The 17,429-nt window shown below is 40.9% G+C and overlaps 1 protein-coding gene across 3 annotated transcripts in view; it reads left to right on the top strand.

Annotated features, from left to right (window-relative positions):
• SDC2 (syndecan 2) overlaps positions 1-8,828 on the top strand; it is a 114,905-nt gene extending 106,077 nt beyond the window's left edge. For all 3 annotated transcript variants that reach the window (XM_017507574.2, XM_037731054.1, XM_037731055.1), the window contains exons 4-5: positions 5,408-5,543; positions 6,456-8,828. In XM_017507574.2, coding sequence (XP_017363063.1) covers positions 5,408-5,543; positions 6,456-6,619 — 300 coding nt within the window. In that variant the 3' untranslated portion in view covers positions 6,620-8,828. The remainder of the gene's footprint in view (positions 1-5,407; positions 5,544-6,455) is intronic.
• Positions 8,829-17,429: the final 8,601 nt, after the last annotated feature.

Here is a 17,429-nt window from a genome sequence, read left to right as displayed (position 1 = left end):
AGAAGCAAAACCCTGTTTCTTTAGTTTCCTGGTTTGCAGCTTATGTAATAAGAAGCGGTTATGTCTTGAGATGGTGCTAGTCTCAATAAGTCATTTCTGAAAGTGTTCTTAGGCCTACCATCAGTATATGTAATCTTGACCTCTCTCAATGATGATGATGAACATCTGTATGTGTACATACAAATGTACATCTATATATATATTCATTTTGAGAGCTGACTTTTTCAGAATAAGGTCTTTGGCCTTAGAACTGAGTAAAGTGACCAGCTAATGAAAACTTGGAGCTTGTGATTCCGACCTTGTTAATATTGCAGTTAGCTGACCATCCACTAATATGTAACCCACTGAAGTTAGAACATGCATATGAAAGTCTGGCAAAGACCTAAATTTCAAATCCTGGGTCCAGTCTACGTTTCTTAGCTTCTGAACCCATTTCCTATGGTCCGTTAAGAAGATGAAATGTGAGTGCGTGTAGCGTGGCACCTGAAACCTAGTCAGCATTCTGTAAACATTCACTGAATTTGGTGGGGCAGAAGAGACCAAGCCAATTCACCAAATGAACATGTGTAATAACTGTAGTGGTAGACTTTGCAGTCAGTGCAGGGGTGGGTAACATACGGTTTATGAAAACTCAGAAGCACAAGCATCCCCTTTTGGAGCTCACCCATCTGTTGATTAGAAATGAGATGCTGCCAAGCTTTTGCAGCAGACAGGATGTGGATATGGAAGGCTGTTTGATGAAGGTGGTGACAGGCCTTCCTTGGAGTAGGAAGCGTCCCCTCTTTAGGCAGGAATGCATGTGGGCTTTTCTTACTCTTACGATTATTCTTCCTCCTCTTCCTCCATCCCCCCAGTGTGTGACTGGAATGGTGAATGGCACAGCTGGATGGGTTTCTGCAGATGTGGAACAGCCAGGAAGCCAGCACTCTCCAGATTGAAGTGCTCTCTGTAGGACCAAGAAGGGTCAATTACTGTTAGTGGTAGACGGATTTCACAAGCCAGGTGGTAGGAAGGCAAGGAGAGCCCTGTGAGAACTGAGGCCGACTCACCTGGCCTGTGCTGGGTCCATGCATATAAGCTACTGTATCAATTTATCAGTTGAGTGAATGAAACAAAAAAAGAAAGGGAGAAATACAAAGTGCAGGTGCAATTGGTGGTAGGAAGACTGGATGCCTCAGAGTGTGTAGCACCGTTATCTACTATCTACTAAAGATGCATTTGGCTTTTACTACATTTTTATTTGACCACTTCTCTTGACTAAGTCTGTTGAAGTCAGTGACAATTAGGACTCACTAGCTTGAGGGAGGAAACTCTCCTGGGTGAGTTTTGGCTTGTAGTGATAAAGAGTTGTATCCTAAGCAAGACTTAATTTGACATAGAGTTCTGGCTTGTTAACAATGGATTGACCACTAATTTGCATTTTGAAAAATTGGTCTTAGGAAGTAATTGCATCAGATTGAAATAAAAAGTATAGAAGTTCGACAGCTGAATTTAAAAATGAAGGAGCCCAAAAGATTTTAATACATTTATATTCCTACTATCATTTGTGTTCAATGTAGTAATAATAAAAATTCATCCATTTATGAGTGCTATTCATTATGTGTTGAATGCTGTTCTCAGCACTGATAATGATAATATTGATCATGAATAACATGAATAATAATGATAAAATTTTTCATTCTGCTGTTTATGTGGTACAGCTGAATTGAACATTGCCTTTAGGATACCATTAGTGTAGATTTTGCTTTTGAATTGGTCTCACAGTGGCATTAATGTCACTGTTACAGATATCCTATCTAGTTTGTTGTAAATTTAAGTGACTAAAATGTAAAAAAGAAATCTCGTTATTTGTTTGAGCAGAGCATCACTCATAAGCTTTTACTTCTGTTCCATTTCCATGGCGTCCAACAATCAGATATGCATGTGGCAGATCTTTACTTGGCCTCATTTAATCACCCCTGCTGCCTTTTTGCAGTTGCATTTTGCACATATATTCATACAAGAGTTAAGGTATTTCAGATTAGTTCCATATTGCAAAATGGCTTCTTCTTAGTCAAGCCTCTGCTTCCATGTGATAAAACATTTTTACTTCAGAAATGAATTTTCCACCCAGAGCAGCTTGAGGCTGGTGCATCTCCAGCTGTAGGGTGTCTCCAGTTCTGCAGAGTCCTTCAGTCCCCACACTCTCAGACCCCTGATTGCATGCTTTGTTCTGCCTGCCAGATCAGAAGCTGAGTCAGAGGAAACGGAAAAGATCAATTCTCTTAAATGACCTTAGGGACTCAAAAATCCCAAGGTGAAACCATATGATTCGTAATAATAATGGGACAAAGATGATGTGGCTATGGATACATTAAACTCAGTCGCTCATATGACAGTAACTACTTATGTCCATTTCATTCCACACCAGAATTTGTTTACCTCTCTCCCTAGTCACAAACCTGAGCATTCACCTATTTGAGATTTTTCTTCCCATTTCTAACCTATAATAGCAAAGCAGTGCTAATGAGCAGAGAAAGGTTTCTAGACTAGAACCCAGATAATCCATTCTCTGATCTGTTACCTTTCCTTCCACCAGGCAGCCAATTAATGATGGGCTTTTCATGAGAAGAATAGAAAAAAACTCAGGAAAAATACTGCCAATGAGCTGCTCTCTTTGGTTTTACTTTGGTACCTGAAGGCCTGGGAAGGCCTATCAGATTTTCTTCTCTCTTAGTGACAGAGAGGACAGTGACATTTTCAGTGCAAATTGTGTACCAGTGAAATGAACATTTCTCTAATGCCTCTGCTTTTTGCAAGTCATGGCAAGTTGAGGTTTAGGGTAGTACAGAGTTTCTTGCAACTTGGGAATGACAGCTACCCTTTATTATACTTTATTACATACCACCTTCAGTGGAAGCCTAGTGTTCTGCTGGCTGAGACAGAGACATGACATTGATCTTACATATCCTAGAGTGCAAATGGATCCCCCTGGTCTAGCTTATGGCCCTTCCTAGCAATGAGGGTGGCCTTAAGGCACAGAAAAGAAGTATGATGTGGCTAGGGTCCCTCAGGAGCCACTTGCACAACCCAAGAAGGTGAGATCTTTTCTTATTATGCTCTTTAAGCCTCTAGACTTAACTAGCAGGCTGCCATTTTGGATGAACTGTAGCCTTCGGAAAGCAATCAATTGCTTTGCCGAGCCATGGTATGTTAGACTCTGTGGAGTCCTAATGAAGATGGTAGGAAGCTCTTAGGAACTTAGGAAGAGTAGTAGAGCTGAGAAGGATTATTGTCTGCAGTCTTTTTTTTGGAGACAGGGTCTCACTCTGTCACCCAGGCTAGAATGCAGTGGCACAATTAGAGCTCACTGCAGCCTCCAACTCCTGGGGTTGAGAGATCCTCCGCAGGTGCACAGCATCATGCCTGGCTAATTAAAAAAAATTTTTTAGAGACAAAGTCTCAGGATGTTTTCCAGGCTGATCTCGAATGATCCTGTCACCCTGGGCTCACCACCCAGCCACATTGAGTCTTTAAACCTCAACTGAAGTTGACAGTGTTTTCATGAGTGGTGTTGGCAGACAAGAGCTTCAGACTGTTAGAGAAGGAACAACTCCTTTGAATGGGACTTCTCTAACCCACTGGTTCTTAAACTACAGAATTGTCTGGAGAACTTAAATAGCAGTAAAAATCAGTGCCAGCTTCCTCACCCCAGACCCATTGAAATGGAACCTCTAGTAGTAGGCCTGTATTTTTTTATTATTATTTTTTAATGCCTTTCAGCCAATGTGGATCAACAGAACCCTTGGGTGATTCACATAAGATGGCCAGTGATGGTGCTGAGAGTTAGAAAGGCAACAGATCATTTCTATGTAAATAATTCTGGGGTTTAGGGAGGTAAAAGATCAGAGAAGCCTTCTTTAAGTACAAACATATAGTAAAAGAAGTGCAACATTTGGACTGGGGATAGAATTGCATGAACTAGAGCAGGGGTCCCCGCCCGCCCCAGGGCCACGGACCAGTACCGGTGGCCTGGTAGGAGCCAGGCGGCACAGCCGGAAGTGAGTGAGCATTACCAGCGGAGCTCCACCTCCTGTCGGGTCAGCAGAGGCGCCCCATTCTCATAGGAGCTAGGAGCGCAAATGCTGTTGTGAACTGTGCGTGCCAGGAATCTGGGTTGTGCGCCTTATGAGAATCTCAGGTGCTTCTTATGAGAATCTCTCACCCCCTACCCTCCTATCATGGAAAGATTGGGGACTGCTGAACTGTAGCACAGATGTTAAGGATTGTTTTTGATAATGAAGAGGTGGTGGAAATGGCCTCACAGGGTTTTCTGCTGGGAATAAGTGGCGTGTTGGGGAAGGATTGGGAGCTACCCAACACATGCAGCCCTGAGGTCCATGCAGGACAGGAGCTGGAGTATGATGTGCCAGCAACCCGAACAAAGCTGTGGCAATGAGAGCCTAAGGGGAGAATGTAAAGTGAGAGCATGGTGGGAGGCAAATCGACAGTGCTGTGACACGGAAAACCTGTGATATAAAATGTGCCCAAATAGATAGCTTGGGAACACCCCCAAATATGCCACCATTAATGGGAATAGAAAAGAAGGCTGATCTGATTCAGCAATGAGTTAATGACTACTTAGACTTGACGAGTAGAGTTAAAGGTGGTGCAGCCAGCAGTTAATGTCTTGCAGGCTACTGGCTTGTTGGGAATAATGCTGACTAGAGATGAGGCTGTGAGAGGTATTCCCATAGATTTCTACTTGAGCATTGTAGAAATCTGAGTGTCATTCATTAGACAGGTGAGGAAACCAAGGTGCAGAAAGGAAGTATGGAATAGTCAGGGAGGAGCCACTTGGATAACCCAAGTCCCCGGAAGTCCTGGTCCAGGGTTGCTGAAGGTAATGTGACTAAGGGGAAGCACTAGGAGTAAGGCTCTGTGGGGGTTGTTCCCCACAGAGTGGGGACAGGAAAAGCTCAGTCAGGTGTTAGAGAATATTTGAAAAGGAGCTGTTGTTGTATTGCCCTGTATAGCTCAGAAGTGAAGGAGTAAGGAGAATTGGGGCAGTGCTGTTGGGCTGGCGCAGTTGGAGGGAGATGGTGTCCTGGAGTCAGAAGAGTGGTGAGAAAGTAGAGACCTTAGAAAATGTCCACTAAAACAACCTCACCATGTCCTTAGGATTATTGTGAACTCATTAGCCCTCTGTTTTGGCTGATCATGCGATGGGTGTTATACAAAACCATGAACTACATGTGTCCATCATGACACCCATTGCTATAAACATCACACAAGTGATTATTCCAATTATTTCCTAAACTCACTCTTTGGGGAAAAAAAAAGAATTTTGGAATATACTCATCTATTATTTCTTCTTTCCAACACATTTTCTTAAATCAATGTAATCTTTCCCTGTTTCCCATACCAGTCACCTGAGGAAACTGACAAAGAGAAAGGCCACCTCTCTGACTCAGAAAGGAAAAATGACCCAGCTGAAGAGGATACAAATGTGTATACTGAGAAACACTCAGACAGTCTGTTTAAACGAACAGAAGTCTTAGCAGGTGAGTAGCCTGGTGGGCGTCAGGTGTGAGGGTGCCTACACAGGCCTCTGTTAGTCTGAGTCATATTTAAAAGTGCAGCAAAGCTTGCTGTCACCTTTCTGCTGAAAGCAGTCTTGAGGGCCCTTCCTTCCAGAGAAAGAAGCAAGAGGCTCAGCAAACATTGTCATTATTGTCTGCCAGCTCCTTCAACCTACCCCTTGGCCAGCCATTGGGCAGGTGATGGGAGGTAGCGTAGAAGAGGGAAAGTTAACATCTGAATTGATCCAGAGCAGCTGGATGTAGAGAGATGGCAGAGTGGGAAGATCCATCAGTCTTGCTCTAAGGCATCCTACATTTCAAAATAAAGAAAAGTTCTTTAGCGGGAAGGCAACTTTCACTTAAGTACTGCCCAAGGTATTAAGAATGTTGTTACAATTTTAACTTAATTGGATGGAAGTGCAAATATTTTATCTTAAAGGGGGAAGTTTTCAAGAGTTAAGAACACTTGATGGTCTCAAATGCAAGAATAGAAATAAATTTGCATATTTTTTCATATATACTCAAATTTTAAGTCAATTATACTATGTTTTGCATTAAAAAAAGCAATTAGAAAATTAGAATATGAAATGTAACTACTGAAAAGACAAAAGTAGTTTTCAGGTATGGAATTAGTTAAGATCATGGCCAGATTTTTCTTATTGAGGTTTTTGGGTGGTATTATTAAAACTAATCAAAGAAATTATTGTACCTTCCTGAGGAGTTTCAGATTTACATAGTTACCTGCTTGCTTCATTGAATCTAGTTTTTTTTTTTCAGTTAGGGTTTTCAAATTAAGCCTTGTATAAAAGTGTATGTAGATTGGGCTTGACAGCAAAGCTAATGTCTGCAACCCTCAAATCTCTTCTAAAGTCATCTTCCTTTTGGTTGTTTCAGCTGTCATTGCTGGTGGAGTCATTGGCTTTCTCTTTGCAATTTTTCTTATCCTGCTACTGGTGTATCGCATGAGAAAGAAGGATGAAGGAAGCTATGACCTTGGAGAACGCAAACCATCCAGTGCTGCTTATCAGAAGGCACCTACTAAGGAGTTTTATGCATAAAACTCCAACTTAGTGTCTCTATTTATGAGATCACTGAACTTTTCAAAATAAAGCTTTTGCATAGAATAATGAAGATCTTTGTTTTTTGTTTTTTGCTTTTTTCATTAAAGAGCCATTCTGGCACTTTAATGATAAAATCCCATTGTATTTAAAACTTTTCATGTATTTCTTTAGAACATCATAAAATTAAAATTTAACATCTGCAGTGTTCTGTGAATAGCAGTGGCAAAATATGTTATGAAAACCCTCGATGTTCATGGAATTGGTTTAAACTTTTATGCGCAAATACAAAATGATTGTCTTTTTCCTATGACACAAAGATGAAAGCTATTTCATTTGTGTCAGCGTGTCTCAGATTGACCTTATCAAGTTGGTCCTACTTTTTTAATTTATCTGTTGTCACCCTCCTCTCCTCTGCCCTCCCTTCTTGTGCCCTTAAAACCAAACCCTATGCCTTTTGTAGCTGTCATGGTGCAATTTGTCTTTGGAAAATTCAGATAATGGTAATCTAGTGTATATGTGATTTTCAAATATGTAAACTTTAACTTCCGCTTTGTATAAATTTTTAAGTGTCAGACTATCCATTTTACACTTGCTTTATTTTTTATTATCTGTAGCTTTGGGCAGATTTGCAACAGCAAATTAATGTGTAAAATTGGATTATTACTACAAAACTGTTTAGTCATATCTATCTAATCAGATCTTCTTTTGGGAGGATTTGATATAAGTTACTGACAAGCCTCAGCAAACCCAAAGATGCTAACAGTGTTTTAAGAAGTTGCTGCAGATTCCTTTGGCCACTGTATTTGTTAATTTCTTGCAATTTGAAGGTATGAGTAGAGGTTTAAAGAAAAATCGGTTTTTGTTCTTAAAAATGCATTTAAGTTGTAAACGTCTTTTTAAGCCTTTGAAGTGCCTCTGATTCTATGTAACCTGTTGCAGACTGGTGTTAATGAGTATATATAACAGTTTAAAAAAAGTTGGTATTTTATAAGCACAGACAATTCTAATGGTAACTTTTGTAGTCTTATGAATAGACATAAATTGTAATTTGGGAACATAAAAACTACTGAATAAATCATGTGGCCTAATATTGAAAATGTCACTGTTATAAATTTTGTGCATTTTTGATCAAATGTACATCTCCCCTTTGCTAACGGCCATCTGCTCTCAAGGATGACATGGGTTTGATTTCTGAGTGTTCCACAGTGTCTGTAAATCAACACCAAAGAGCCTGTCGATGAGACTGTTTGTTACCAGATTCACTTCTGAATTGGCCAGAGGAAATTTGAATGTATTATTCTGTGTGTGTCTAGGTAGAGATATTGGAAAGCTGCCAGGGAATTTTGAAGTTTGCAACTTTTATAGAATAGCTGTTGGCAATATTAAGACGGACGCCTGCTTTTGCAAAGAACTTTTAAGACTGTAAATTCCAAAGATCTGAAGGGGGCTTTCCTGATGTTGGTATCTAAGGCTTAGGCCTATACATTACCTATGAAATTGTGCTCCAAATGTCTACTGAAGCTTAACTAAAGAACATATAAATGGACTATACTAGCTCACATTACAAGGAAGGAAGATAGGCAGGGAGGCTCTGTGTGTTCAAATGAGGGCCTCACTGCTTTAGGATTGAAGTGGCTGGAAAGAGTGATGCCTGGGGAAGGAGATGGAGGTCTGAGGGTACCCTGGCTGGTACTTTCTGTACTAAACATTTCCTTTTTCTATTTTACCATTAATTTTGTTTTAAACTGAGAGCCCTCCAGGAAGGAAGAAGACAGTAAAAACAACTTTTCCAACATACAATTTACTTTTAATAAAGTATGAATACTTTATTTGGAGAACATTCCCTGGAATTGCCACAGAAGTCATTAAAAACAATTTTTTTAAAGCAACACTTGGAACAGTATTTACTTAAGTCCTTAATTAATTCTCAAATTCCTGCCCCATCACTTACAGAATCAATTCACTTTAGAGTGACCAAAGGAAACGGTAGCGCCTTCTAAAGCCACACAGTGTCCCTCAGTAACAGAGGGTAGGAACGGGTATACCTCTAACTGTGCAAAGCAGAGTGAAATTCAATTCAGAGAATAACAACTGCTTGGAATATCCGTGCCAGGAAAAGAAAAATTTCTGGCAAATATTTTGTCACTGCTGTAAAGCAAAATATTTGTGAAAGTGCCAAAATAAAGTCTGTCATGCCAAAAGTAAATCATTTGTAGACTGACATCCAGTTTTCTTCAACTGTACACTTTCTGCTTAGTTTTTTTTTTTTTTTTTTTTTTGTTTTTTTTTTTTTTTTTTTTTTTTTTTTTTTTTTTTTTAGATGCAGTAAATAATACTATAAAAAGTGGTAGTAATGATTACTGAGTTCAGGAAATTTTTGGTAAAATATAAATAGGAAAGTCAATGTGAAAATTTCCTGTTTCCTTAACCACATGTAAATGATTTTCTTTGAGTGAATACAGCTTTGTGTTTGAGAGACTTGAAATAGTCACACTGTCCCATTTTCAGCCCATGGGGGAAATAGTCAGCACTTGGGTTTTGGTTTTGATTTTCAGATTTAGCTGCAGGTGAATAGTACCTGAATTTTAGGATTAGGACCTGTTTAATAAAATTGAACAAGATTATAAAAATTGCCATCTCTTAATTTTGAGAGTTGATAGTTTGACATCAAACATTTAGTGAATTAATTTTTTGTTAATGCACTTCTTTGCAAGTTAGACAAAATGCACTGGTTTGTTAGGATATAGTCTGTTAGGGTCTAGGAGAGTAAGCTAATTAAGTAGAATACAATTACCGTCTTCAAGTGTCCCTGAAGAAACTACTGTGTCCTACTTCATAGTTTTAAGGAGCTTAATTCTTTAATATCTTAGACATTTTGAAACATCAAGGAAAGATGTTAGGTGAGCATAAATAAAAAACCTAAAAATATTGTGGGGTTAATCTTGTAAGTGTGATCTTTATAGCGTTGTTGCAAATACATAAGGGGGTGGTCGAGAAAAGAATATTTTTAAACCTACTTGGTAGTACCAAAAAAGGCAACAACTTTGAGCAACACTATCTCTAATGTGAATTTCTAAACTCTAAGCCCCCAACAAACAACAGTGAGACCCTAAGAGGTTTCCAATTAAAATTAAGCCAGATGATAAATGGAGTAGTCTGAATTGAGTGATCACTAAGGTTCTTTAAAGTTCTAATATTTTATGACAATAGTGAAATTTGAGACTTGGCCATTTCTGAGGAATTACATTAAGTCAGCACAGAACATTTTAAAAGGGTAAAACAACATCTTTCAGTGGTAAAAACAGTATCAAAATCAGTTCTGTCCCACTCTGTCTCCGAACTCTGGGTGACTTCACTCTTAACGATTTATGGTTGTAAAGTTTCATTTATTTTTCTTTATCTGCTGTATATGATCTCCAGCCAGGCCTTTTCTGACCATGGAATCGTGGCAACATTGGGAGCAACTTGGTTTCTTGCAAATTAGCTGGAAGGGTGTAACCCAAGCCGTCAATCCAACCCACAAATAGCAGAGTGAAATGTTAGGCTTTGGTGCTTCAGAGATGCTGAGTGCAAGATGCATTTCTTCCAGTTTTGTTGGCAAAATAGCATTCAAAAAACAAGTGCTTGTATGTGCAATCCATCAGAAGTTCAATCAACAAATATTTGCCTACTGACTATGCACTGGAAAATTCAAGAAGCAGAAGGTTCAGTGGTGAACCACACAGACGAAGACCCTGCTCACATGGACCTTTCATGAACTTGGTGTGGGTTGCAGAGTGGAAATAAAATCAATAAATGAAACAAGTGGAAATTATCAGTTGGTAATTTCCATAAAGGACACAATACAATATAACAATATAGGCTGATGGCAGGGGGACTGAAGGGCTGTAACAGCTTGGAGAGGCTAGGTATGCTATCATAACAATCTCAAAAGTCTCAGCAACTTAAAACAGTAGAGATTCCTTTCTTGCTCCCACTCTGTCCCATTGGTTGGTGGGGAGCTGTGCTCTGGATCATTGTCACCCTCTCTCGAGGGCTTAGGCTGATGGAGTAGCCATTATCTGAGACACTGCTGATTATTACTGTGGTAGAAGGAAAAAGGGTGAAACACACAGTGAGATCTGAAAGCTCCCACCCATACTTAACTCGCCACAGCAAGTCAATGGCCACATCTCATGTCCATGGAGCAAAGAAGTGCAATCTTTCTTTGTGCCCAGAAGGAGAGAGAGAGGGGATATTTGTGGGCAGCCATCATCACTACTACAGCCGAGTCAGCGAAGACCTCTGAGAGGGTAAGTTCTGACTGATGTGTAGCCAGTTGTGCTAAAATCAGGACAAGCATGATTTTAGCTGTGAAAAGATCCTGAAGAGGGAACAAGCTTGGCATGTTGGAGTAACAGGGAGAAGACCAGTTACCTGGTGAGTGAGGAGGCGGAGGTAGAAGGGGTAGAAGAAGAGGGCTGAGAAGTGCAGTTCCCTCTTAATTGGTCATCTTCCTCTTTTTGTTCCCTTATATTTTATTTCCCACAAGGAAGCTTAACTGATCTCATTAAGATAGAAATTAGTTTATGTTTAGAAGTTAGTTAGTTTGGAATAAAGTCCCTGCTGCTTACCCTTGCCCTCAAGGTCTGCAGGAACTGACCCCTGAACAGTGCATTGTAAGTGGACACAGTGGGGGTAGCATGGACAGTTAGGAGATCATTATAGTCAACTGGGGAAGAAATCATGTTGGCTTGGCCCAGGGTGGTCATAGTGGAGACGGAGAGGAACTGTTTGGGGAGGAAGTATCAACAGGTCTTGCTAAAAGGTTGGAAGAAGTAGGAAATAAAAGAATCAAAAGGACATTGACATTTTTGGCTGAGCAGTGGGTAAATCATGTTCTGAGAAGGAATACCAAGGGGAATTAGTTGGTAAACCAAGGGTTTCTATTGGGTCATGTTAACTTAGAGCGGACTATTAGACAACCAAGTGGAGGTGTCAGGTAAACAAATGTCAGAGCTGAGCTCAGAGAAGACGTCCTCTCTTGGAGCTGGAGATACTAATTTAGGGGTAGTATTAGTGTTCATTTACCTGTTGGCACTCTGATTCATTTCCAGCTCTTTCCTGCTCTACTCTGTATGGCTTGAAGATGAATGGATACCAGGAGAGTGGGGTGTGCAAGGTTGACCCATGCAAATTACTTCTCCCAAGTTTCCTTGCCAACTGGCCTCTGGGAAAGTTTGGTCAATGGAAGAGACTGTCAAAAGACTGCAATACTTTTGCCAGGAGAGGAAAAAGCCAGAGTGCTTTTCCCTCTCTCTGCTCTGGGCAACATCTCTCGCATGAGTTCACCTCCTCTGTGGTTAAATTCCCACCAGGTAAGCCCTCCTCCATGGCCCTAGCGCCTGCTATTCCTGAACTCTCAAAACTCCACTTTCCTCTTGGTTTCTCTACCCCTAGGGAGGCATCAACTTCCTGATGTTGGCATTCTCTGGGTTATCTCTCTCTCTCCAGTTTGCCCTTAAAACTTTTTCAACATTTTTGCACCGACTGGTATTAAATTCTATTGCACTACCAGGTGTGGGTTCTGTTTTCCTTCCTGGACCCCTGGTGATGACACAGGAGCGAACAGCATGTAGATGGTATTAAAAGCCATGGGACTAGATGAGATTATTTGCAAAGGTTAAGTACAGTAGCACCTCCTTATCCAAAGGCGATACATTCCAAGACCCCCAGTGGATGGCTAAAACCATGGAGATAGCTAGCCCTATACTATGTAAAGTTGCTCATACAAATTGGGTCATTTTTTTTCATATCCAACCAATTCAGAGTCAAGGGGGCCAGAGAGAAAAAGACGGTATGGGATCTGACATTGCTTCAAGAATGTAATTCTCTGCAAGACTGGCTGCTGAAACTGCCTGTTGTAACCTGAAACTAGTTTTATCAACAGCTACTGAAACAAGCTGCTATGTCTCTAAGACTAGTTTTACCCAACACAGTCCCTCACCAATCAGAGCTTGCCAGCTCCCCAAAACCTTACTGCGAATGAACTTTTTTGAGAAGCAGTAGGTAACATTTCGCTTTTTAATAAAACCTTCAACTTTCTCTTGTTCTTTGGACATATTGAAGACCACCCAGTTGAGGTGCATTCCTTGAATTTCAATTCTTGCTTCTCATATAAAACATTTTATTTTGTTAGTTATTTGAGATGGAGTCTCACCCTGTCACCCAGGCTGGAGTGCCGTGATGAGATCTCAGCTCACTGCAACCTCTGCCTCCTGGGTTCAAGAGATTCTTCTGCCTCAGCCTCTTGAGTTGCTGCACTACAGGCGTGCAACACCACGCCTGGCTAATTTTTATATTTTTAGTAAAGGCAAGGTTTCACCGTGCTGCCCAGGCTGGTCTGAAACTTTTGACCTCAAGTGATCCACCTGGCTCGGCCTCCAAAGTGCTGGGATTACAGGTGTGAGCCACCTAGCCCAGACTAAAATGTTTTAAATTTAGAAATTCATGTCTATATTTTATTTGACTTTGACAACTGTATAAACTAGGTTTTTTTCCTACACTTACATACCTATGATAAAGTTTAATTTATCAATTAGGCACAGTAAGATATGAACAACAACAATAATAAAACAACAATTATAACAATGTACCATTCACAATTTCTCAGAGAGAAGATTCATTTTGACCTTAGATCTTAGCAACCTCAATATACAATTTTTTTTCTTTCCTTATAAATTTGACAACTTTCACCTTTTCACTTAAAGGAAGCGCTATGGCTTCTCTTTGGCATATCTAAATTACCAGCATCACTACTCTTGCACTTTAGGGCCATTAAGCAAAATAAGAGTTACTTGAGCACAAGCACTGCAATACTGTGACTGTTGATCTGGTAGCCAAGATGGCTACTTGGTGACTAAGCAGTGGAGTGTCTACAGCATGGGGACATGGGACAAAGGGAAGCTTTACGTCCCAGGTGGGAGACAGCAAAACAACAGATTTTAACATATTACTCAGAACTACACAAAATTAAAAACTTATGAATAGTTTATTTCTAGTATTTTCCATTTAATTTTTTTTTTTTTTTTTTTTAGACAAGAGTCTTGCTCTGTCACCCAGGCTGGAGTGCAGTAGCACGATCTCAGCTCACTGCAACCTCTGCCCCCAGGGTTCAAGCGATTCTCCTGTCTCAGCCTCCTGAGTAGCCGGGATTACAGGTGGCTGCTACCACACCTGGCTAATTTTTGTAATTTTAGTAAAGATGGGGTTTCACCATGTTGGTCAGCTGGTCTCAAACTCCTGACTTCAGGTGATCCACCTGCTGTGGCCTCCCAAAGTGCTGGAATTACAGATGTGAGCCACCATGCCTGGCCCATTTAATATTTTTGGACAGCAGTTGGCCTCAGGTAACTGAAACTGTGGAAAGTGAAATTGCAGGTCCGGAGACTACTACAAATAGAGAAGGATGGTCCTGGGACTGCCTTCTAGCAGTCTATCTTTTTAGGTGACCCAGTACCTGATTCACTGTTTAGCACTGGTTTGCCATGTTGGCAGATGCTTAGCAGAGAACACAGTCTTTCATTGCAAGGGAGGAAAATTCCCATAATGCACCACTGACACATTTTGGAGAAAATTAATAGGTAGGTAAAGTATCCTCTTCTACCTGGTCATTAATAACATAAAATCTGAACTGTTTTTAAAATAGAATATAGTAGTTGGGTGGAGGAGTAAGAACTATTTGATTTTCAGGATGTATCTCTGTTATCTTGTTCACAATGGGAACATAACAGCAAATAAAGCAGTGAGTCATTCTCCCACTTGTAGCTTTGTCCCAAGGTCATCGAAAGCATGATTTTTGCCAACCTCAATTGCTTTCTACTTCAGTAAATACCAGAGTATGCTTGAATTCCTCTGTCGAGATCAATTGCGGGGAAAAGCAGTAAAGAGGGTAAAACTATAGATAACATGGCTTTATGTCAGATCCAGGATCTAGAGATCATGACGTTTCCTTTTCTGATAACCCCACATCCTAGTCCTTTATGCTTTTAGTATCTGTTATCCGTTTTTTAATTTTCCACTTAGCTCAGTTTTTTTCATGTGTAAAATAAAGATAATATCCATTACATTGGCTTGTGGAATTCAATGAGGTAAGGGAAGTGATGAACATAGCTCTATATCTGGCCTCTGGGAGATCCTCAGTACTCACACATGGAATCCTAGCACTTTGGGAGGCCGAGGTGGGAAGATTGCTTGAGCCCAGTAGTTGAGACCAGCCTGGCAACATAGTGAGACCCCTCTCTCCAAAAAACTTTTTAAAGAAAATTAGTTGGGCATGGTGTCATGAGCCTATAGTTCTAGCTACTTGGGAAGCTGAGGTGGGAGGATCACTGGAGCCCAAGAGTTGGAGGCTGCAGTGAGCCATGATGGCACCACTGCACTCCAGCCTGGGCAACAGAGTGAGATTCTGTCTTAGAAAAAAAAAAATGATAGTTAATTCATTCTCCTACCCAAATGCTTCCTGAGCACTTTGCCAGGCACAATTCCAGTCCCTGGGAAGAGACAGACAATAATGAATAAGTTATATAGTCATGTGCTGTATAACATTGCTTGTGTCAATGATGGACTGCTTGTAAGATTATATTACCATATTTTTACTATGCTCTTTCTAAGTTTATGTACATTTAGATACATTAATACTTAATGTTGTGTTACAATTGCCTGCAGTGTTCAGTATGGTAACCTCCTGTACACGTCTATAGCCCAGGAGTCTTAGGTTATACCATATAGCCTAGGCATATCGCGGGCGATGCCATCTAGGTTTATTTAAGTTCACGCTATTCCATTCATACAACAACAGAATTGCCTCATGATGCATTTCTCAGAGCATATCCTCATTATTAAGTAATGCGTGAGTCACTGTGTGTCAGTGAAAAGGTAACATTTGAGCAGAGTTGAAGTTGGTGAGGGATTGAGCCATGGTGTGTGGGGGAGGGGAACGAGGGCCTTGGGGGATCTGGGAAGCATTGCAGGCAAAAGGAACAGCGAGTGCCAAGGCCTAGAGTGTAGCCAAGGAACTGGTGAGCTAGAGAGTAGAGTGGTGGGTAGTTAGGGCCATATCCATGGGCCAGACTGCATCTGTACGGCCTTGTAGTCATTGTGATGACTTTGGGGAGCAGGATTTTGAACCAAGATGTGACATATCTGACCTATGGTTAAAATGGGATCTCAAACCTCAGCAGGCATCAGAATCATCAGGAGGTCTTGTTAAAATACAGATTTCTGGGCGCGGTGTGGTGGCTTATGCCTGTAATCCCAGCACTTTGGGAAGCCAAGGCTAGCGGATCACGAGGTCAAGTGATCGAGACCATCCTGGCCAACATGGTGAAAACCTGTCTCTACTAAAATACAAAACTTAGCTGGGCATGGTGGCACGCCTGTAGTTCCAGCTATGTGGGAGGCTGAGGCAGGAGAATTGCTTGAACCTAGGAGGCAGAGGTTGCTGTGAGCCGAGAACGTGCAACTGCACTCCAGCCTGGCACTGGCAACAGAGCAAGACTCTGTCTCAAAAAAAAAAAAAAAAAATACAGATTTCTGGGCCCCAGCCCTGGAGTTTCTATTGGGAGAAACTCGTGGGTGGAACCTGAGAATGCACATTTCCAACAAGTTTCTCAGGTGCAGCGGCTGCTGCTTGTGCAGGGACTTCTTTTTGGTAAGTAGTGAGTCAAAGGGATTGCTGTGATTTTGTTTGGATTACCATGTTGACAATAGGCTGATTGCAGGTGGCACAGATGGACAAAAACACAACAGGGAGACTAATGAAACTATTGTGGAAATGAAGGAGAGAGACAATCACAGTGAAGTGGTCAGATTCTAGAGAGCCAGGGTAGCCTCAAAGTCAGGAAACGCAGGTAAATACAAAATAAATGGTTTGTTGCTGTTACATTACAATATCTGATGACATAATATAATCTGTGTTTTCAGACTTTATGGCCACCCTAGTTTTTGAAGATCTTACCAACCAGATTTCCTAACAAATCCTGGGTGACCCTCTCTTCTTCTCCCAGATGGCCACACACTCCATAATCCTTTCCTCTTCTCAGGATATCAGGAACTACTGTCATTATCCATTCTCTCAATCAGCCTCACTTCTTTTTCTTCACTCCTTTAGCCTTTAATATTATACCTTGTCTGGCTTTATGTTGATATATATATAGCTATAGATAGAGATAGATATCTGCTTTTGCCTTCAGTTCTAATTGTACTGAGGACCTAGATTATGTTTGATTCACTTTGCCATCTCCACCCCACATACCCCGACATCTCCCCACCCCCTTCTCCTCCTCACCCCCACCACCACTACCCTTATTAGTAATAGCCCAGTTCCAAACATTGCATGCATCATCAAATCTTCTCCACTTCTCTGTGAAATTTGGTGGGATTCCATATATTTGGGACATTCGGCCAAGCAAAACAAAACAAACAAATGACCTATGTCCTGTGAAAAGTCTAAAGAGAATTGAAGTAACTAGGTATTCACAGATACTCGTTAAAACTTGGGCTTGTACTTCACCTCCTGAAGTCACAGAAAGTGCTCTGATGAATTTACAGTTTTCTTCCAGATACATTTTAGCATTTTGCAGATAAATATTTAGCATGTAAACAGGGAGCTGATTTGTGTCTTTTCCCTTTGTTCTTTCCATATTTCCGCCATTGTGCCACATAATCACCACGCTGGATCCAGGCTGTCCCTGAGATCAAAAACTACCCTTTTTATGGCCCGTTCTCCCATTTATGTGAGGGAGGCTGGGCTGTAAACACGGTATGA

The sequence above is a fragment of the Cebus imitator genome, unplaced genomic scaffold (genome assembly GCF_001604975.1).
Source record: "Cebus imitator isolate Cc_AM_T3 unplaced genomic scaffold, Cebus_imitator-1.0 Scaffold379, whole genome shotgun sequence".
Lineage (NCBI taxonomy): Eukaryota > Metazoa > Chordata > Mammalia > Primates > Cebidae > Cebus > Cebus imitator.
This window is presented reverse-complemented; position numbering and strand designations above follow the sequence as displayed.